The sequence below is a fragment of the Lineus longissimus genome, chromosome 5 (assembly GCF_910592395.1).
Source record: "Lineus longissimus chromosome 5, tnLinLong1.2, whole genome shotgun sequence".
NCBI classification, from domain to species: domain Eukaryota; kingdom Metazoa; phylum Nemertea; class Pilidiophora; order Heteronemertea; family Lineidae; genus Lineus; species Lineus longissimus.
In genome coordinates this window covers 11,924,698-11,949,042 of record NC_088312.1, presented here as the reverse complement: position 1 = coordinate 11,949,042, position 24,345 = coordinate 11,924,698, and the positions used below count along the sequence as shown (strand labels likewise).

At 40.2% G+C, this 24,345-nt stretch overlaps 1 protein-coding gene across 1 annotated transcript in view; it reads right to left on the bottom strand.

Annotated features, from left to right (window-relative positions):
• LOC135487831 (uncharacterized) overlaps positions 1-24,345 on the bottom strand; it is a 117,513-nt gene that overhangs the window by 25,806 nt on the left and 67,362 nt on the right. Inside the window, exon 5 of the mRNA XM_064771926.1 lies at positions 13,114-13,295. Coding sequence (XP_064627996.1) covers positions 13,114-13,295 — 182 coding nt within the window. The remainder of the gene's footprint in view (positions 1-13,113; positions 13,296-24,345) is intronic.

Below are 24,345 nucleotides of genomic sequence, written 5' to 3'. Positions count from 1 at the left end.
ACATGTACCATCATATTTGAAGGACTAAACTGACAAGTGAGCTGAAACTAGTACCAAGCAAATCTTCTCCTAGACTACAATCATTTTTTGCTTTCCCGATCATTTTGAATCTTTGCCATTATGACAAACTAGTCAATGACAATGTGTAATCAAAGACGTTCCCCACCCTTTTGCTAGCAAAAGATTTCTCGATGCATGTTTTTTCTCGTCTTTTTGCCACAGAAGTAAATGGCAAAATCTTCCAATCTTTTCGGACAATTTCCCTCGGCAAGTTGTCCAAATTAGGAAAATCAACTTACGTATTCTTATCAAGTATGAAATGGTATCACTTGGAACACTGAAGTGGTCTTATTTTCTGACTGCTTTCTGTGTATTGTTGGTAATTTTTCATCATGATCGAGTTGATATTTTGATATAGACAGACGTCTCTACCAGTAGAAACTATCAAAGAAGGAGAATTCTTGATGTGAAACCTGTTATGCATGTTTATAGTCACCTTTTATATGGCAGTTCTCAAGTATGAAATAGCATCACGTGTGACAACCGTTGAAGAGATCTTTTTCCAGGCTGGACATTTCTCATGCTATTATAGATACCATGAACCAAAATATGTTCATGTAGGCATGGTAGAATAGAAGAACACAATTTCCTTCCTATTTTCATCATTTTTTCTTTTTCTTTTCAGTGTTCACTCCGCACTTGGCACAATTACTCATCCAGCTAAGGAGAATTCCTCCCCCAAGGCTGAGTGAACATTTCCGCCTGCCACTACAGTTACATGCCAATTAATTGTCTTGGCCTATTGACTCCATTTTTGGCCAGGAAGAGGAGTCTTGCAAACTACTCTCCACTTGGATGGGGTGTTTTGCTTGCCCTGGGTTAGGCAACTGGTACCTTTGTTTTAAGCCCTCATACAAAAGACAAAGCAATATATGGTTAAGTGTGATGCTCAAGAACACCGAGCAAAACAGCTAGGATTCTTCTTCCAGTCGAACCTACCACCTCCTGACAGACAAAGTCTTATTCAACACCTTTAGAACAGAATATAATGTTTGGTATGAATAAAGACTAGTAAATGCTTTTACTTCAATTTTGTACAGAAAGGCCTAATGTTAATGTACGTGACATTTTAAGTAAAAGCATTTACTAGTTATCTCACGATGTAACATTAGCTTTTAAGTGCTCTTACAGCCTTGTACGATAATTCACTGCAATAAGCTCCGAGCACAAAATGCGCACTTCAACATGAGATCAGGAAATGTCAACAGAGAGGCAGACGTTAATGTTGTCACGGCAGTTTATTCAGGGATGGGCATCGACAATGCCAAGTCAAAATGAGTCAATAAACTACATCTACTAATTCTGCAAGTTCATATTTTGTCAAAATTGAGTCATAAGTGTAAGGTTGAACATCTCTGATAGGGAGATTCTTTGAACTAGGCCTGTCATCTCCGACCCCAGCTTGGATGCTCTTACATATGATAGCTCCATCATTAATGCAGGACAAAACCAGAGATCTTATGGAAATTAGAATAGCTAAATGAGTGCACTGAAGAAGGAGACAACAGAAGCAATCTCAGCTTCTCACCCGCGTGAAATGCAACGAATATAGGGAAAATGTACACTAGCAGGTCTGGACGTCATCAATATGAATCTGATACCCCACAGCACTGATACTGTCAGAGGTTACTAGCTATCAATTACCAATGTAACCATTTATCACCAGCATCCCATGAAGAGGATTACAACAACCACAATGACGCAATAAATGGACCAACCTTTCCTAATCTAGGCACTTTGGCGGAGCAACAAGTCGACCATCAATGATGGCAGACTAAGTCAATGATTAGATGGCACGACCGGAATTGCGCTTACTTCCCACAAATAATGAGTATGCGTATTAACGCTGCAGATAAAAGGTGAAAGTCATAACCAGTGGCCATAGACCATCGCAAAGTTAGGTTAGGGATTTGAAATGGACTTTATTATGGCGTAAATGGTCTCCTCCCTGGTGGGGGAAAGCTGCAATGTTTACAGAGCAGGATGGTGCCTTGTTGCGTAAAAGTGTCCCCCTGAGCACTATTGTGGGCAAATGTCAGACTGGTCAGACACCCAGGTTGGGGAACTTTTCCATTTCTATTCGGATTGTTTTCATTTTAACCAGGCTGGCCAATGCGGCTACAGGCAATTCGACACCATCCGAACTTGGAGAGTAACTGTTAAGGAGGGTGTGCTTCATACCCACAAAGAAGTCGAGGGTGCAGATATGTCCCTTCCCCAAATGAATCAGCAACAGAAATCATTCTTTTGCATTTTAGACCTAGAAATGTGTTAATCTGATGATAAGTTAACATTCTATACTGAGAAATTTTAATTCTAAACAACATTTGTGATAAGAATCGGCAAGAAAATGCATGTTAACATGATTGAAGGGTAACTCGTGTCAAATTTCACCATATAATGTTTTAGCTGTTTTTGACAAATGACTACGTCACTTTCTCATAAATCAGTAAGGTTTTCGAATCGAAATGCACATTTTCTAGAAATTGATGGTTTAATCCCGCCCACGCCGACGGGGTTTTCGTTGATGACGTCACAACATGAACATTTTCGCGGTCGCGATTTTATAATAAATCTAATCAAAAATGGAAAATTTTAGCTTTAGCAATAATTAAAAACGGACGTATTTCCGCGAAGTTGTAAATCACATCATAGTATCACTTTAAGTGTATAAAATGAAAAGGGAAAACAAATCTTGTCCCCAAAACAAATCATTGTCGAAACCCTGCTGGTTGCTTGACTAAGAGAAAAGATGAGACAATGACATCTATGGAGTGTGTTCATTGACCCTCAACCCGATTTGTTCATTTGAAGAGGGATTCTGCTTACGTCTTTCAAAAGTAAAGACATAAAGAAGACATAAATGTCATCACAATCTTGTGACAAGGAGCAAATTTTTCTCTGTCTGTCTCTAATGTAAGATTAGGCACATCCTCAATATAGCCTGACAAGCTATTCGCCTCGTCCATGCTTTTTTGTAGCTGATTGAATGTCATCATCAAATAAGCACTTCAGAGGAGCAATATAGGCAAGATCAAGCTTTTTTTGCCATTGTTGCTGATAAAGCTTTGAATTGGAGAGTACAAACATGACAAAATGGGTGTTTGTAAAACTAGAAATTAGAAAAGAAGAACTGAAACAGAAATGAAAACAAAATAACATTCTTACAATTTAAAAGCGATAAACAAGAAATCACATGAGTTGCATTCATTCAGACCAGATTCTGTTATAGTGGTCGATTCATTTTGTTCTCTTTTCATTTTGGTTTCATTTCGTATGTTTCGTATATAATATGTTTTACAACACCCAGTAAAAAAATCTTCGGACAACTCCCAAAATGGCTGAGTCCGTATTACACTTCGTTCTTTAATCAACGTTTCGTTCCTATTGCTTTTTTGCTCTATCAGTCACTAAAGAATATGCCGATACAAGACAGAAGACTGATGTCCAATTGATGAGCCAAAGAAGCACCTCCAACCTGGGTCCATTTTTCATCAAATGTTTTTTTGGTGATCAATGGAGAAGTGGCTGTTTGATGTACCTCCCGAAGATTGTTTGACAAACGACAGTTTGATATGAGATCCCTATACCCTCTAGCTACTTATTCTAAAGTATCAGACTTATTGGGTCATGATCGAGCTGATAGAACATGTAGAAGGAAAGAGTAATAATAAAAATTTTCACGATATTGGTACCCTTTGGGCAAGGTCATTTCATTTTGATAGGTGAGCTCAGAACCATAAGGGAACTTCATCTTGGTAACAAGTTCTGGGGATCATGTCAGAAGAGGAGCAAGGCCTTTGCCAATTCCTTGGCATTGATGATTTTGAGGCCTGCCCTGTGAATTCATTGCTATCATAGTCAAGTAACTGCAGACACAGACGCTAAAATGGGAGGCATCGAAGCAATTGGATTTTAAGGGTTGACCATAGGCACCACCATTCTATCTAGAACTTGAAATCCTAAAGCAACTACAACTCCTTCAAAACGAAGTGAATGCCAATTTCAAGGGTGGCAGTCTTTTCTGGAAAACAAAGAACTGACTTCACCCTTGAAATAGTTATTCACTTCGTTTTAAAAGAGTTCTAATTGCTCTTCAATTTCAAGTTCTAGCCAAAATCTTGGTGCTTATCGTCAACCCCTAAACTCATTTGGGACTAATTCATATGATGCAACATGTGCACCTGCTGGCCCCCTAACACGTAAAACTTGCAAAAGCCACGGAAATGAGGCACTACCACTTTGGCCCCTCTCGACTGCCACTCAAGTACAGGTGGATAATTCCAACACATCGAATGCGTGAATGCATAATATGTAAGCTTGCCACTCGAGGCTCCGCACTCCATCATTCCAGCCTCTTTTGCACAACTAGTTTGCCGCATCACAAACTGACACCAGAGTGTGAATTTTCATGAAATCGACACAGCTGATACTGACATACCGCTATTACGCCATACAGATTGGCGTGGAGTGTCTAGGTAAAACGAAACCCCTTATTATTGCTCTTGAACTTGTCAACTGCCACTGGTGACTTTCTTCAAAACTTAGGATTGAAGAGGCAGCAATGTGCGCAACAGCATTTTGAAGAGGCAGCAATGTGCACAACAGTATTTTTAAGTGGCAGCAATGTGCGCAACAGTATTTTGAAGAGGCAGCAATGCGCACAACAGAATATTGAAGTGGCAGCAAACAGTATTTTGAAGAGGCAGCAATGCGCACAACAGAATATTGAAGTGGTGGCAATGTGCACAACAGTATTTTGAAGAGGCAGCAATGTGCACAACAGTATTTTGAAGTGGCAGCAATGTGCACAACATATTTTGAAGTGGCAGCAATGTGCACAACAGTATTTTAAAGTGGCAGCAATGTGCGCAACAGTATTTTGAAGTGGCAGCAATGTGCACAACAGTATTTTGAAGTGGCAGCAATGCGCACAACAGTATATTGAAGTGGTAGCAATGCGCACAATAGTATTTTAAAGTGGCAGCAATGTGCACAACAGTGTTTTGAAGTGGCATCATTGTGCAGAATAGTATTTTGGCCGACATTTTGAATATGTTCCCAATTGACAGCCAATGAAAGTTTGGTGAGGAATCCACCCTTCTGGATTTGCAACATATGTTTTTGAGTCTAATGAAGACACAGTCAAGAGGTCATGTCACAACAAGGAAGTGTGACCCCCATTCCCACCAGTTCCCAATGGTCAAAGCTTGACTTTTAACTTTATTGGTTGGAAAAATGAATTTTTCCAGGAAAGATTACTACCTTTGATTGGTCTTGAAATCAAGACACTTTCCATGAGGCCACATCATAGTTTCCTCAGCCAAAAGCAGCCAATGGAAGTGTGGTCCGATTCCCACTGGTTTCAGACGATCTAAGCTTGACTTGGTACTTCTTTTGGTAGAGCAATGACTGTATTTCAAGAAAATGTTCCGACTATTAGTCTCAATAAAAATCAAGCCACCACCATCATGCAGATCAGACTCAACGTCTAGGAGACAAACAGAATCAGGATTGGGTATCAGGCCTCAAATAACCCTTAGATGGAAACTAACCCAATACACAATCAAACACTGGGGAACATGAGAGGCTAGACAAGGAAGCTTGACTCATGATCAAAACAGGAATATCACCTTTACTAAAGGAAGACCAAGTTCCTGTAATGGTATATGGAAAGGTTCACTGAAAGGTTAGACTATTTGAGATGGAGCTATAAGACCTTGGTACTGGATCTAGGTTCATCCTTGACACCAAGATAATTTGCATGCTCCTCTCTTTGCTATTTCACTTAAAGGAGAACTTATACAGGAGTTGGGGGTCTGCACAGTCGGTAACTGCACCTGGTTTGATAGAGATATTCCTCGCAAAAGCATGAACAATGTTATTTTGAAATAGGGAGACACGGCAACTTTGGTGTACTTTATTAATCTGGCCCACCTTCCTTCAGGCTATGGCTTCCCTTTAAGTTTGAAGACACCTTGCAACCACAAGAGACATGCCTATTACATTAACATAAAGTAGCTTTAGAGTTTAACTTGGAGATAAACCTTCACTAGCACCTATTAAAACAACTATTCAATAGACGCTGATCGAAACTGTCTCATTTGAAAATGTGTTAATCTTGCAAGATCGCGTGCATTACCAATCCCATCAGATGGATACTCATCCATTTTGTGATGGTTGTCGACTTTGGGTAATGTGAAGGCTACGTTGGCTGATGTTGTGATGAATGTAGTCAGGGTCTACAGGAGCCTGGCAGTGCTCAATTTGGTCAACTTGTTCACAAGTCTTTCGAGGCAAGTGACATGACAAAAGACAAAATTGAGAAACTGGGCAATATGACAGATGAAGTCATGGTCCAAAGGATCATTTACGGGTGAACACTGCAATGGATAATGTCAAATTGGTCATTTGAATCCTCTGGGGCCAAATATCAACTTGACTTGGTATGCAAAGAGCTGCGTAACGAGTGACATTATTGTCTCTATTCTAGACCAATGGCAAGAGTGTTTTCATGCAAGAAGTCACTGCTTTAACATGAGAAGTTTCAAGTCTCTCTTCAGTTGGGGATCAAGACATGCCAATAGAGGCAATGCACATGATATCTTCATTTACAAAAGGAGATGCAATTGTTTATGTCAAGTGTTATGTCTTTGTCCTTTTCGATAGTGTAACAATCTAGCAAAGTGTGACAACCTGAACTATGACGCTATCATGCATAATGCACTTTGTCGGTGACCTTAGATGTGTCAAGGACACAGACTGACTATTTTTCTATTTTTCTTCTGTTTTCAGAATTTTCAGATATACGTGAGACAGTCAATTCGTTTTTGATAACAAAGTCGGACAGACATCCAAAATGGATGACCTACAATGACTTCACTGCACTTCAGCCTCTATATACCCACATACTCTAACATGTCTTAGTTATATCGCCAACAGCACAAACAAATGACCACCGCACTATGAATATGAAACAAACACCAATTTGCCGATTGCTTTCAGACTTGTTCTTTACGGAATGGGTTCAATATAGCATAAAATATTGTGCATGTGCATGTTTATATAACCACAATTGACACTGAAAAAGCTTGGGAGTGATGATACACCATCAAAGGCTGTTTGATAGTCATTACTGCCATCATAAACCATTCCAAATGAATCAAATAGACGCCATACAAATACTAGATGAAAAGCAACGTCAATTCCTATAACAGTCAAACCGCAAACATCATTTTATGTAAATGCAACCTCAGTGCTGGGTGGATACATCGCAGTAGTGTAGTGACTTTTTTACACATAGCAACGATATTCCAATTGCAACCGTTGACAACTTGAGTAAATCTAGATGATTTGATGGGAATTTTTTCCTCGCAACAATAGATGGATTATGAGGACAACAAGTTTTTTATTCCCATATGCAGTTAACACTTTAAGCTATGGAGGACACCCTGCAGTAAGTTATCAACTGATAACAATAATTGGCTCTGATCATGCCACCCATATTTTGAGATAAGTCTTTGAAATTAAGAAATCCCAGATTTTTGGGAAAAATCTTCGAAAATTTACCATTGATGTCACTGTCTAGAACTGCCCTTCCCCCGCCCTCGATCCCTCATTTTTCAAAGCTGGATTTGCCCAGAATACAAAAGGTTGTGATACCTGGTAAATCCTCAATACACATTCAAAACCTGAAATTAAATATTACTGCAAATAATTTCAAATCTTACCAATTTTTGTAATCCTTTTAAATGAAAATTATATTCCTACAATTCAGACAATTATCAGTCCCACAAAGTGCTGGCAGTCAGTGACTTGGATGAGCAAAGTATCTCCTTTAGAAACAGATAACATCTGTCACTACCTGATTATGAAATCAATCAAGAAATAAAAAACATTCCTCAGAACTTTAAAACCGAATTGGTTATCACCATCACATGTTCTTTCACATCCACTGCTAGCAAAGACGTCAATGTGACTTGCTGTTGGTAATATATAACTTGGCATATATAATTTCCCAGCAGAATCAAAGAATTCCGGAAGATATATACAAATATATATGATACTTTTAGTTTATCCAAATCATGAAGAAATTTGAACCGACTGGCAAAGTTCAAAAGAAAGTCTTCAATGAAGGCTTATTTAAGCGAAAACAATATATTTTACCGAATATGAACATGATGAATGTGTTATATCTAATCCAAATATTGTTCTTATACCTCCCTGCCAAGAAATGATGCGAAGAAGTTTTCACAGGGAATTGTGCTTTAAAAGTGTCAATGATGCAAACCTGACAAATGCACTGCCTTATATTCTCGCCGATAAATCACTGTCAGCAAAAATAATATTTCGCTCAAAAAACTACCCATGAAATACGACGCTTAGGTAAATCCAAATTGAGAAATGATGTTGACGCTCTCTCTGGGTCACAGAGATAGTAATCCTTTAAATGTCCACGAATAGACGTAATAACTCTCCGTACATTTACCCGATGAATCGATAACTACTGAAACGCACCCCCTCCGAGGCTTATCGATCAAACGGAACTGCCACGCGTCTCGTCTCGGTAAAGGGATCTGTAGCACGCTGTCAGCATCTTTCCATAACCCACAGCTAGCGGTTAACGTTCAAAGGGAGCAATATCGTAATATGACATAAGAGACTGACATTCATCCATAACCTATGAATGATCCTATAGCATAATCACCAATGACATAAGATGCTTGAACATTGCTATCACACCCTGGCAAAAATACTAACAAGGTTGTTTTTTACTAGATCTATTTTTAGCATTTTTTTTTTCAGAGCTGGATTGTGTGGTTAGCTTTGCTAGCAGTGAACAATCACTCTCAGCTATAATGGTAAAAGTGCTCAAAGAGGGAGCAATTTCAGGCAACGCGACTGTTAAGTGTACAGGGTGTGTTTTAAAACAGGGCACATTTTCATAATTGAATAATTTGTGTTTAAGATGACTAAATTTTTACTCGATTTTAACGTGGTTTGAAAAAAACAGAATTCTTATTGCTGCTAGGTCATAGGTCTACATATAAGTCACTTTAAACAAGACGTATTCGTTTAAAACTTGCATCTGTCGTGTGCCATGTTTTTAGGAACACTCAGTACTTGCAAATGACATGAATTTGTCTAGTAAATGGCTATTATCAACAGTTATGTGATGTGGATAGTACAAATAATGTAGAGGTTCTTTCTGTGCAATGTATTTCAAAGTTTTTTTAGCCTTGGACCATGTGTTACAACCACACTGTGTAACATCAAATAGAAAGGATCAAAGGGTTTTACAAATCGCCAACATACAGGGTGAACCAAAATAATGACACACACACGTTTTGTTCTGTCACATTAGCTATTCTGCTATTCTTGGCAGAAAAAAAATAGATGACAAAAGGAGGTTCTGTCCTCCACTATACCCAATTGATGACACTAAGGAAATGTCCCTGTTACACTCAGGGTGAAAATGGTGTGGGCGTCTAATAAAACTCTATTTTCGTATAACCTTGCTAAAGATTTATAGCACAATATCATGTGAACTATATATTCATCAAGAGAAATGTTCAAAGGACATGCTTTTTCATTGCCAATGACAATTTGTTGCATAAAAATAAAACAAATGTAAGTTTCTGCTCAGTTTAATGTTGAGGCCAATTTTTAAAGGAATTTTTCCAAGTAAGATGTTTTTAAGTAAAAGGTAAAAAAGTGTTTCAATAAGGATTTTGAAGGAGAGTTAGACATGTCCACAAAAAAACCATGTGGCGGAATTCAATATGAGTCTCACAGCAATTTCTGAGCATTTCATTGATGCTGGCTTTTGTAGACCCACTAAGACACAGGAAATAAACAGTGATAAAGGGGCATTGTATTGAGAAGGCACGATTACCTTTGACATGTTTGATTAGAAAATAGCATGTCTGCCAAGGCATCCACAACGAAATATGCATGAGATATCAGAAACAGACCAGAGAGAACTGAGCTGAGCTTTACTACACTTTGCCAACCACAAAGTGAAAGGTGTCTCGTGGTGTCTTGAAATGCAGTCTATGCCATCTATAAACTTGTTATCGAAGCAAGTAGTTGTAGTTGATGTTGGAAGCTTGCTACTGCTGCCATCTGGACCAATATTGGTAACAGTCAGCCTCCGAACTCGGACATTATAAAGGAATAATGTTATGATGCAGGCATTCTAGAAGGTTTTTTCTTCAGGATGTCAGGATGAGTTATGATTGCTGTTTGGATTTCAACAGGATTTGTTGTCATATTGCAGTGGAATTCTGCCAAAATAGCCTTTCAGGAATTAGGACAGGCCCTCCTTAAGACTATGGGGCATGAGTCATGTCAGTGGCAGAATGGTTAGAGCGTTGGGCTTATAACCAGGAGGTCGTAGGTTCGACACTCAGACGGATCAACACTGTTCCATCTTTGTGTCTTTTGGCAAGGCACTTAGCCCTACTTGCTTCTCTCCACCCTGGAGTAAATGGGTACCTGGCGTGCCTGGGAAGTTAACCTGCGATAGACCAGCTTTCTATCCAGGGGGAGTAATACTCCTAGTCGCTTAATGCTAAGGATAAGCTCCGGCCGCATGAGTCGTTTGGGGCTCAGGCAATCGGCCAGCCGACTTTAACTTTTTAACTAACTCCTAAAGAATAACACCTCCTCCAATTTCACTGCGAACACTCAGGAAGAAGAAGTTGACAGCAAAATTTCAGAACGTTGAAAAAAATCTTTGAAATAAAGTTAACCAATATTGAATTTAATAATCCTCTTTACAAAATTCTGAAACAAGATTTGCCTGAAGATACAGTGACACAGAAATGAGTAGGAAAGGTTTAAAGTAAAACATCAGTCTCATTGCCATGGCAACATATTAGAGAGGAAAATGGATAATGTATAAATAATTCAGACACCATAAGAGCAGCATCTTTCTGTAGTAAACATGGACGTCTCAAGAATGGCATTACACATTCACGTACTGGGATTACGGCTTGCTATAAAGGATAAGAAAGGTCACGTTAACATAAGCACTCAGGTCTAAGTATATTTTAAGGACCATCAAACATTAAAGAGAAAATATAGGCAGGGCATATCCAGCATTTAGAGAAAGACCTATTCTTCGGCACTTTACACTCAAAATCTTGGTCAATTTTAAAGACTTTTTAAACTTTCAACATTTAATGGTCAGTTTTTAAGACTTTCCTGACAAAAGAGGGCGTGCATGCTCACTGTGCCCCTCCCCTTGGATCTGCCATGCCAGGCACAGTGAGCTTAGTTTGTGTCAAGTTTTTTTTTATAAAGAACCCAACTCTGTTGTCATGACTAATACTTTATAGACTCGAGTATTCCCACAATTAACTGTGTCCCCATCGCCCCATGCCGACTTATCGGCACAGAATATCAGTCCTAAAGTCTCCTCCTTTCACTGCTGATAACTCCCGCCAGGTAATCTGTCAGACGCACCATCATAAAGGGTGGCCAATCAAATTGCTCGACACAAAGTAATTGAATGACGGACTGAAACGATAGTGCCAACCTCAATATCAGGTTGCCCTTCTTCTATAAAACATGCACTGTGCATTTGGGTCAGGTCAGCATCCCTTGAGCCGTTACTCATTGAACACCTGGTCTTCAATTATGATGGCTTTCAGTGCGTAATTCTCGTGCGACAACCACAAGTGAGTGTAATGTTAGTGTTGTCGTGACATGGACGCGTGGGAAAGGAAGGGAATGTAGGGAGACTACCAATAGAGGTACAGCCCTTCGGACAGCCGATCAGGGGGGTGTTATCGGCGGTGAAGGATGGATATACGCACAACGACGGTAGATCGGCATGCATCGCCCTGTACCACCGTCTCCACTCTCAGTCATCAACGTCCTAAACCTCAAACCTGGTACAAAGAAAATTCAAAAGATGGCAATACCGTGAAATCTTTGCTTGCCCTCATCGTCTCGATCAATATTTATCCTCACAAGCGACGTTACGAGGACAACAAAATTAGGCCAGAAAATATTTCAATGACGTCATTAAGGGAAGATGAAACGAGAAACTAATGAAAAATGTAGAAAGTTGATACAAATCTATTTATGGTTGGCGTCTTATTTCATGTTTCTACCGGGGTGAAAGAAGACACGATCGACTTATGTGAGTTGATGTCAAATGCCAGAAGATCAAATTTGGTATTATATTGTTATATATGAGACGTCTGGAAATGCCATAGAGACAGTGGAAGTCTTATTACGTGATAAGAATGATTATAAATAAATATGATATTGGTTGATCTTGGTCAGCACAAAAACAGTGGCGTAATACTTGAGAGGGTTCGCGCTGAGAAAGCTGAAAATGTATGAGTGATTGCCACCCTAAATTGTGGGTTTGCGCTTCAAGGTCAATGAGTATTGATTAGAAGCCTGATTTCCTAAGGAAGGAATCCGTTTTAACAGTTCTTTAGGAAGACGGTGTTTTTAATAGAGATGATATAACCCTCAGCATACATTGTACCATCAAGCATTCTAAACTTCAAGCAGTATTTGCTGCCTTGTCACCTAAATTTTTATAAGTCTGAAAGTAAAGCAATATCGCTTAGACTGAAATGACTACGCAGCATCAACAAGAATAAATTACAAAACATAAATATATATCCTAGTGGTTAACACTGCTGGCTACCACGCAATAGGGTCCGGGTTCAATCCCGGGGAGATCCCAGGATTGTATTTCTGAATGAACCGGCGTGGCGTTCAAGGGACTACAATTCCTGGCTCCTCACAGTCCTTTGAATGAGACTTAAAACCGAGGTTCCTTGTATCCGGTGTCTATGCCAGGGCAGGTTAAAGACCCTATCAAGTGAGATACATGAGTAATTGCGTGAAGTCGGATTCACAAGGCCAATAAACCCAATTGGCGCATAACCGTAGTGTCATGCATAAATGCTCATCCCCCTTGGATGAGGAATACTCCCGACAGAAAATCACCTCCAAGTGCAGAGCGAACGCTGAAGAAGGGGAAGAAGAAGAAATATATTTCCAAAAGAATAGTATGATTCTTACCTGGTTGGACTAGTCTTGTATCGAATATCTTTTCCACGTGTCGGCTGTACGCGGTCACCTGGAACACCGTGCCCGGGTTATCCTGTATGCACGTGATGTTGACCGGCACCACGTCCTCCGAGACGCGCTCCCATCCCAGCTCACCTTCATTGGCTGTCACCTTGAAGATCTCTGCCCAGAGTCTGCAAAGAAAATGGGATATGGTGTTGTAGGAATGGGTAAGCCATGCTGGTAGATATCACAATGTCCTTTGCTTACTGGAAACAGGCCCGGCCCCCTTATTTCCGAAAAATCTTTAGAATTGGCCTTGAAATTTCTACATTTTGAGAAAATCTTTGCATCCACCATGAAGGTCTGAAGGTTAGGGATGGTACAAGTCCCTTTCTTCTTTAAGTCTTAGATTCGCCTCTTGGAAATAAACAAAGTGTTAAATGGGACTTATAAATTTCCAATTTTGAAGACACGAACCTGGTCTTCAACCTGGAAAGAAAATTGACAGAGCCTCTCCCAAACAAGACTGTTTTCTTCGGCCTCACGCTACCAGAAATTAGCAATAGCCATTATCATTTTCCGATAATACTCTAGTTTCACAGATCTAAGATCGTTCCTGAATTTAACTCAAGTAAGATTACATACATGGTATTCCAATTACACTCCTATGTTCAGTTATTGTTCAAAACATGAAAGACACTGGATCCATTTTGTCTCTTGTAATGACATCATGTTCCTGCTTGGCCGTAGTGTGGATTTCACAGTAATACAGCGGTCTTAGATCGGTGAAAGTAGAGTAAACCAATAATGTAAGCTTAAACTAAGCCGAGAACCAATCTTGAATTAAACTGAAGAACATGAAGGAAAATTAAGAATCTAACACCCTTGATCTTGATGGAAAAATAAGAAAAAAGTGATTCACATTTTTTTTTTTTCAGTTTGTGTTTGGATCAAAGGCACGTTGGATCAACACCTTTTTTAACTGCATAACACGTGAAATCTTGCAGGCACGACCAATCATCCTCTTAAAGGGAGACTATAGGCAGGAGGAAGGAGCCAGATTTACACAATGTTGCCAGGTGTTTCGATGTGCATGAGCACTTTTAATATGTTTACCCTACAACTTGTACAATGTCCCAATGTAAAACTGACCCAGATCTCTATCTCTGTATAGTAGTCATCTCCTAGTGGAGACCATCATTCTGACCATCTTAGCTCCTGCCTGTAATTCTTTAATTCTTTCGCTTTAGGCGAGGTGCATAGCACGTCATGTATCTGGTCCCATATTGTGAACATGACGTGCAAACCACGTCATGTATCGGGTCCCATACCGTGAACATGATGTGCATAGCACGTCATGCCCTTCTTCATGTCCCTGCACTAGCACTTGATCGCACCCTCTCTCACGCCAAACGTACTCAAGGATAATAAGTTTCATCCTGATCATATATATATGGCAACACTTTGGAATAGTTTCGACAGTTCCGATAAAAGAAAGCTCCTCTGTTCATCACTGGTATCAGTTGTCAGCACATGGCGGCGCCGGCTAAAAAGTGGCTGCCGCAGCAAAAGCGCTATCAGTAGAGAGAAGATGAGTGGCAAATCCGACTGCAATTCCTTGGAGCTCCAGAGTGATTAATATAGTCATGAACTAAGTTTCCTCCGAGTAATTTAAAGAAAGTACCAGACAGAAATGCCCGAAGGGAGGTACATTCGACTGGTTTTGAGATCATCCTCCGTCTCCGAGCGTGTGCCCTACGATAATCGATACCCAGTGCTCCCATGTCGCAAACTTTTAGCACTCGATTGTGCCAGCATCAGCCGTCCATTATAAACGTTTCTGGTGTTCCTATGGCGATAACACGTACGTTAGCCGATAATGATACATCTCAAGCATTCCTAGGATCGCAACAGACCGAAATCAAAATGCCATCTTGACCCCCAAGGCTTTGGCATGACAACTCCAGTATGTTAATTTGTATTGTGGAAGAACAAAGTGTTACAAAATATGCTAACTGAGTCTGGGCTAAAAACTCACTGAGGCAATAGAGACAATTGCCATTGTGCCCTGCCCTTTTGCCTTGGTGCCCATGAAATATCTTCCTCACTGAGGCAAATTTTTCTAGTTTCTATTTGAAGAGACTTGCAAAGGTGCCCCTCTGAAACCAATTGTCACGCGCTTTTTCAAACAAACCGTGAGCCTCCTCAGGGACCTTGGATGCCAACATATTAGAATCTGCAATGTGAGAGACCCTGCTCAAAGACAACAGATATCTATCATAAGCATTACTGGTTTCCTATAGAAACATCACGTGATTGAATAATGGAAAATTGATGATATTTATAAAAGACTAGTAAATGCTTTTACTTCAAACTTCATGTACATTTACACTAGCCATCTCTGTAGAAAACTGTAGTAAAAGCATTTACTAGTCTTTATAAATATTAGCCAGTTATAGCAGTTCTCCTTTTTAACATCCTACAACAATGATACAAGTATCTGTGATAGTTACAGACTCTTGTACTCTTTGAGGCAAGTGTTCTTTTCAAGGACCAAATAAATCAATTTCTGTTGTTCCTATGGTGATACCACGTGAGCCAAATGTAATGATGCTTGGTTAAGGGGAACTCGCTTTAACGGCCTATCGCCAAAACATGAGAATCTGCAAACTGAAACACCCCAGGACCCAGTTGTTCGAAATCCCATGACTTAACATGATGTTATCTTAACATTTCACCTTAAACCTTGTTAAACCTCCAAATGTTACGTTATGTATTTTTGGATTTTGACCTTTTGAACAACGGGCCCTGAGATCACTTTCTAAGGATTATAGAGATAGCAATCCTCTTTCATAATGTATGACATGCATTCCTCCTTTTCAACACCCCTACACCATAATACCGGTATCTGCAAAGTCTACAGACCCACTGTTCTCTTCAAGGCAAATGGCATTCTAAACGACAAAACACATCAATAGCTTATAGCTGCCAGTGGTCTTCCAGTGGCGGTGATATCATATGCAAGCTGATAATGCACAATAGCTTAAAGCCAGACTCGTTTTTGATGAACAATAGCCGAAACATGAGAATCGGCAAGGTGAGAGACCCCAGAGATTTCCTTCTCAAGAACAATAGATACCTATTATCAGCATCATAACATTTGGTCCAATCGAAATGTGATCCTAAAATGATGCATGTCAGTTTTCGCATGAGAATCTTTGCCCAGAATCATCTTTTACAACATCCTCCAACCATAATAAGAGTATTTGCAAAGGTTGCAGACCATATTGTTCTCCTTGAGGCAAATGCCCTTCCCAAGGACAAAATAAAACTGATGAATACATTAGGGTACTTTGAATAGGATATGTGTGACAATATTAGTTAATCTCAGCAACCCTAGAGCACCTAGAAGGCAAATCAATAAGGTGAATACAGTTCCAATCGCAATTGACATCCATAAATTTGCATATGTTAAATGTATGTGCAATGTACACGCAACCTGTGTGCAGCTTTCACTGCAGTGATCGAAATCACACACACATTGGGGTCCTGCATACATGTACATTGCTAAGACATGCATACCTAGCTGCAGGCTTGCATGATGTATACATGACCTTCATGACGTAACATCCTGTACAACGCCAGATTTCAAGCTCAGCGCTACGCACGTCAAGCATGCGCTGTCCTCCGAGGCTGAGTTGTTCAAAACAACGTTAGATTTAACGGAGACGTTAAGTCTTAACGTGAAAGTTTGAGTGAGTTTAACTGAAAGAGAACATCCTTACTTAACATAACCGTTAGAGATAACGTGACTTTCGTCCTTTTGAACAACTGGGCTTTGGTTGGAAAACATTTCCAGTAGTTTTGGAATCCAAAATTGTCAAGATCGACTTGATGGAACTGGCTGAATTTTGGAGTAAAGAATTCGGGCATTATCAATGCGTTATTTCCAACGTGCTAAACTGCCGGCCTGGAATACCTTGAAATGCATTGAACAAACGCCTTCTTCCAACCAGCCAGTGCGCATGCCCTGAGAAGCTTGACAACGTCATGAAACTCATGTATTGACTTCCACACAGCCTGGTACTGTTTGGTCTGGCAGTCTTGTCATGACAGCATCGGCCTCAACAAAGTGGGAAGAAAATGGTCAGGATCCCACCTGGGTTTTTACGGACTTTTTTCTCCTGGCCAGAGAAATGTTTTAACCATGCAGTCGCTTTAAGCTGAGTCACCATCACATTTGTCCCATGTATTGCGATAACCGTGAGTCGCTAATTAACGCTACCTATATCCAGTTTAGCTAGTACATGTATAAGATTGATTCATCTTCAATGAGACATTCTGTTTCAATTTGCCATCGAAACGTCCAAAGCACTCCAGGCAATTTGAAAACTTTCTAACAATTTGAATGGACTTCTTTGAGTTGCTTCATTAGCGCTTCCTTTTTTTCCAAACATTTAGCTGTTCGATACATTCTCCTTATTTGAAAGTCGAAAGTGCCCATGAGCAATGACATTTGTAAATGCGATTCGGATATGATCTCGGAGGAGAAAGAAGTTTACTGTAGTTGCCAGCAGCAAACAGATTGTAACAAAGGAAAGGCTCCATTTTGGTTGCACCAGCAGATATGTCCGTAAGGAACTGCTCTACTTCTTACAGCAATCCAGCCACTGTTTCAGCAAGGAAAAGTGCAAGAACCCAGTCACAGCCTGATCATGTGCACTTTATTGGACTGCCCTAGATCTGATAAGGAATCTTGTCACCGTTTGATCATGGGAGTGCACTTTTAGGAACAGCACTAGATTTGATCAGGAATCCAGTAACAATTTGATCATGGTAAATTGCACTTTCAGGAACTGCTCTCGATTTGATCAGGAATCCAGCCACCATTTGACCATGGGAATATTCACCTTCAGAAACTACTCTAGATCTAGATTTGATCAGGATTGTGTTTGACTATGGTGATGTACACTTTTAGGAACTGCTCAGGATTTGATCAGGAAGCCAGTCGCCATTTGATCATGGTAATGACAATTTGATCATGGTAATTTGCACTTTTAGAAACTGCTCTAGATTTTTTTTCAGGATCCAGCCACTGATTGAAGAACACTTCAACTTCCATCAAAGACATAAATGATGGAAAAAAGACGCATCAAGATTAAGATAAATAGTCATTATTCTTAACCGATAGCCTTGCAAATACTCGATCGAGATTCTTGTCCGTCAACAAAGCTTTGCTTCATTTATCTGTGGTCGTTTTTGACTGCACTGTGCGATGTGTAAGGTTAGGTTAAGCTGGGATGTCTGCGGGTAATGAGGTGTTCCACATCGTTAGACTTAAGCGCCGGCAAACGAGATATTTCTGTTGCAGCAACCTGCGATAATTATCCTGTGAGACAAAAATCATTTGTATGCGGTGATCACTGCAGGTCCCTGCAAAACAATCAGCCATTGCTGTGAATTACCATTGATTTCAAATCTAGCTATTCTCTGGTTTTACCCACAGACAAGCGATATTTTCATTGCTCATTTCTGCAATAACTATTGCAGGTAACACCAATAGATATATCTTGTTTATAAGGTGGTTAAGGGTTGACCATAGGTACCACCATTTTGGCTAGAACTTGACATCCTAAAGTAATTAGAACTCCTTCAAAATGAAATGAATGCCCATCTAATACCTGGGAGGCTGTTGTCTGGAAAACAAAGCTCAGGCTCCCACCCTTGAAATGTGCATTCACTTCGGTTCGAAAGAGTTTTAATTGCTTTTGGATTACAATTTCTAGGCAAAATGGTGGTGCCTGTGGTCAACCCTTAATCTTGTCAGAAGGAGTGAGGTCATATAGATATGGTCTTTTGGTATGAAAAGACAAAACAAAATTTAAAAAAGAATTCACATAAGACCATCTGTGTCTTCATTGACTCAACGCAACTGTCTCATCATTTTGATGGTTTTGTAACAATCATTGATATTTATTTGTCTCTCCTTAAATAATGCTTCCCAAATTTATCCAACTAAATTAGGACAAACCCCCTTATTTACCCTGTTTATAACAATCAAGGAAATACAACCTTTCATGCCAAACCCAAAAGAAATATTTACTATTAGCAAAGATATAAATGACATGTCGCCATGGTAACACCCACTCGCCGTTTACCAGTTGCTCTGTCCAAAAGACCAACTTTGCCAATGATATTGTTGTGCGTGTCTCAGTAACCAACTGCTTAGCAAGGATTAACCCTTGTAATATGACGTTGACATGTTGCTGAATGAATGAGAAGAACCGTTACAGTGCGATTCTTGATAGACTCGCTTTTTCTGATCAGGCCATGAATGTTATTTTTCTGCCTCCACTCTCCACTTGGAAAAGTTCTTTCATGCACAGGAGAACCTCTAAATTCAGGAGTCCTGGGGACTGACAAATGCTGTCCTTAATTGACAGGTGTCCCGATTATAGATGTCAATTCTAATAGAAATGACCATATTGGGATGAAATGCAGTGTCCTTGAAGGAGGGTGACCTTAAAGGGAAGTGTCTGCTAAGTTTCCACAGTACTTGCACAGCAGGAGATTGCCATGTTCTGAATCATAATAGGGCAATAGGCCAGGCCAATCAACCCAATTGGTGCCAAACCATAGTGGCATGCAGATACAATGTGATGCTCATCCAACCTTGGAGGAAGAATACCCCCCAGCCATTACATCCCTGCCCTTTTATACCCCTATCTCCTACCAGGAAACCTCTGATTCAAACTGTACTCTTTTGGCCTGTAACGTTTGGCATTTTACCCAAGCGACAGTTGGCGCTCGGCGGACGAGCCCAGATGCTTATGTCCTAATAGAAATCGAACCCATGACCTCATGGTTATGAGCCCGGTGTTTGAACCATTATTTGCGCTCCTACAACAGCCGGTTTCATTCCACCTGTTCCCATCCATAGTCAAAAGCTTTCGTATTTTACTCAGGCAGTGATGGGCGTCAGGCCAACAAGCCCAGAAGCTGATATCCCATTGGATAGCAGATCAATTGACTCATTAGCGATAATTACTTCACTAACGAGAAACAAATCACTCAGACGGTAAGATTTTTCCCGATGCAAATGGGTCTGGATATTTCTGGCGGGTGATTTATGAGGTGGACGACATGATAGGGCATGACGGTTGTGCAGGTGATGGAATTGGTTGGCAGGAGTATGGCAGACGGGCGAGGAAAGGAGGCGCCTGTCTGAATGTCCATTTATAAAAAAGGCCCCATTCCAATAACCAATTTTGGCCAAACACCGAAGCAATCCTCTAATCTTGACGAGAATCATCCAAAAGATCCTCGCCGATGCCTGGTAGCCAAACTTCCTGAGAAAGGCCATCAGGCTATTGACATCTTAAGTGCTGAAAGTCCACTGTTTACCAAATAATTTCTGCTTTTCATCAGAGGGGAATGCTTTTTCAGGGTGCCTCTCTCCAAGAAGCCAATGGCTATTGTTAGCCCTCAGATGCCCAAACAATGCCTATTTGGCACCAACACTTCCAATTTTTACGGGAAGAACCCCAAACTTTCACTCATTTCCAAGATCACATTATTGGGGGCCCTCCAGGTTCACCTACATTCTTTCCAAATTTCTGGATCCGCCACCCTTAGTATTAGTGCCATCAAGATTAACTAACTGCCAATGGGAACGATTCAGAAGTCGTGCAACAATCAATAATGATTTGTTTAAACATGCATGTTGAACCAATGCTCCCAGATAACACAAAAAATCTATAAAGTGCATTTGAAAAACATGAAATCTGGAAACATGACTTTCCGAGGTATCAAACAACCACATTGAAAAACACGATAAACGCCGATAGGTCCAAGCCAGGAAAAAGTCTGTGACAAAACAACAATTGATATCCAGACAACAGTCGCCTCTATGACAAACACTTTCAAACAAATCTGACATTTTCACATTACAAGGTGTACTGATGACAGATGACATGTTATTGAACACAAAACCAATCATCGATATATCTATTCTAATCCAGTGAGTCTGCTACAGATACCATCACCTCGAACAGAGACGAGATGTGGATGCAGTTGCATATGCAGTGGTGTATGAGTTAACAATCAGACACAGAACCTTGATGGACCTTGTAGCTCAAAGCTATACCTGCCAATATGCCTGGTTCATTCACTTTAAAACTAATATTACGACATTTCAATATAACATGGTAGTTGGTGTACACTATATTTGCACATCGATTCTCACTATTTCTGATGTATTTCTGATGCCATGATCCATCTTCTACACACGATACTGATTATGTGTCTTAATAAGTCCATGCAAATACATATTCATGACCTGGCTGTATGTGTAACTCGAATATTAACACTGTCTTGTGTACCAAATGTGACCTGTTCTAGCAAAACTAGTCGCATGTCGCACATAAGATGAGTTAGATGACACCAGGAGATAATAGAGGAAATTGATGTCGTCAGATTTCACAAAAGGCAGACAATAGTGAAATGAACAAACAGTCTGTTTCGACCTGCCAAGCTCAGAGCAACATGCGACTGGTTTTGCTGGAACGGGTCACAAATGATCTCAATGGTGATCATCAGAGATTAGGTCCTCTTGAGTGACCAAATCCCTCAGGTTTCACATGATCCATGGCTGTCAGGCTGACATGTGCAATGTGCATCCAAGCTTTTGCACCCTGAATCGCTAACAATGCAAATTATGCCTCTGATTAATTAGTTCCAGTAGATCAAGATTTGGACAATATGTGTAACTGACAATAGGGATCTCGCCATGAGACCATCAGGGATTATGTCGTCCTGACTGACCAAAATCCCTAGCATGATTAACACTGATGATCATACGGTGCACGACTGACGTACTACCCAGCAAATAGGTCATGCATAATATACGCACATAGAGTGATAAGTGCATAACTGATGTGAAACAGAAGGGATGTCACTTGTGACTTGGACTGTAAATCTTACTGCAATATTCTCAACCACTCCATTGTAAACACCATAGGAGAAACAGATGGTGATTGATTGTACTAGTGTGAATTGAGAATTTACCATGGAGGACCAAGGCTACATATTCAGGAGATGACATTGATCATTATGTTTAGTGCGTTGGCTGAGAGAAGCATTCTGCGTGTGACCTTCATGGTTCTACTTGACATTGGCAGATAACATCACACACTGATTGGTCCAATTCCCAGTTGTCCAAATCCTTTTATGTAATTAGTCAGCAGGAATCCCCAAAGCTATCAAGAACCTCTCGAGATGCCTTGTTTTCTACAAGTGACCTTCAAGATCGTGACAGGGTGTCCACGGGGTAAACAGTACTTCGAAATTCACAGATTTGCCTGAATTAGCCAATTGCAAAATAGAGGCATGAAATAAATAGCGGTTTACAGTAAGCCTTTAGGAAACTTTTGAAGAAAAAGTATGATTTAAAATTTCTTATTTTCTGCAACTGTTTACAACTGTCTTCGTCTCAGAGACCAAAAAACCCTCAAAGACTTTCAGAAACTCTGAAAAAGGTGTCAGAACCATTTCAGTATCAAACATAAATTGGTGTCACAAATTTGTTCTCATCTTGGATATAAAAACAGAAATAAAATCACTCAATTCTGAGCAAATGTAACCTTTTTCACCTTGATTTTAAGGATAAAATACTTCTTTTCAAGAAAATGTACGCGTATCAACCAGACTCCATTGATAATAATCTTGTTTATCACAGAAAGCGAGACGTGCCGACTGAGAAAAACGCTCCTAATTGAAGATGATGAAAGCAGACACCATGGAACAGAGGAAGACTTTTTTACTAAAGCCATGACAAAGACATTTCTTTTTACAGTATTAAACCTCTGTAAAGTAACTGTCTCAACGCTTTTGCGATAAAATTACTTTGTATAAAGTGACACATGGAACTCCAATGAACATGGCACATGTGGGTTGAAATTGAAGAAAATATATTTTTAGGTCCAAGAACACCAGCAATAAGGCAAGGATCACCGAATAGCAAGTTGTGGCCAAAACGAGCTACAGTCCAAATCACAATTGACTTCCCGTAAATTGTGTCATTGGCAAGCTACCCAATGCGTAGGCTGCACGTAAGTTGTGCATAGGTCACACATAAATTACGCAAAACAGAGAGATAACTGCATCAGTGGTGCATCATTGGCGCGCAACACGCGTGTACGTCGCGCATCACTGACGCGAAGCTGGATGGACGTCAATTGTGATTTGGACTGTATTTTGCCTGGGCACCCTCCGATTCAACACCATATCTGGGATCCTGACTGCACTCTCTCTTTACTTAGTAAGTTTGCACAAAAAGTGCACATCTGTTGATTTCAACGATGAATGCCTCATTTTCTCTGTCAATTGATGTCACACCATTTGACAGTCGGTAAGATGTAGCGAGATATCACACATTTTTTACACATGTCAGCACAGCTAGATCTAGCTATTTTCAAGAAACTCCCCAAGTATGCTCTGTCATGGCATCTCCAGATAAGTCTAAGGTGAGGGGTCAGACCAAAGCTGGATCCCCAGGGCCAACCATGCCAGATAAGTCTTAGGTGAGGGCTCAGACCAAAGCTAGATCCAAGAGTTGGTGATAGCCAATTGGGAGGCAGCCCCTCCACATTTACTGGGAAGCTACGGGCCAAGACAGCAACTCATTCTGTCACTTTAAAAAGCTACAGAAACAAGGACCAGAATTCTTTGAATATGTTCCAGCTAGGCTGCATTACCTCACATGGTTCCCTTGCACTTTTGATGGCTGAAACCATCATAATAATAATAATAATAATAATAATAATAATAATGAGTCTTTTATATAGTGCAATTCCGTGACACTATAGTTCTCGCTCAAAGCGCTTTGGGATATCATATTATTAACCCAGTCTCCACAGAAATCAAACAGGGGTTTCATGGAGCAACCAGAAGGTGCTAACTTGAACTCGACCAGTTGGGGAACTAAGCAGTGACTCGGCCGGGAGTCGAACCCACGACCTCCTGATCATGAGGCCGACTCTCTTCCACTGCGCTACCGCTGCCCCTATGCTGCAATTATGTAAGTAGTACTGAGCAACAACTGGATAAAAGATCACCTTTTCAAGTCTGTAATTGAACTTCAGTAAACATATGGTTATCGAGAAATTTCTCAAGAAAAGTTATTCGCAATTAGATCGTGCAACTCAATCACTTTAATGGGCCGTGTGAGATGAAGAAATCAAA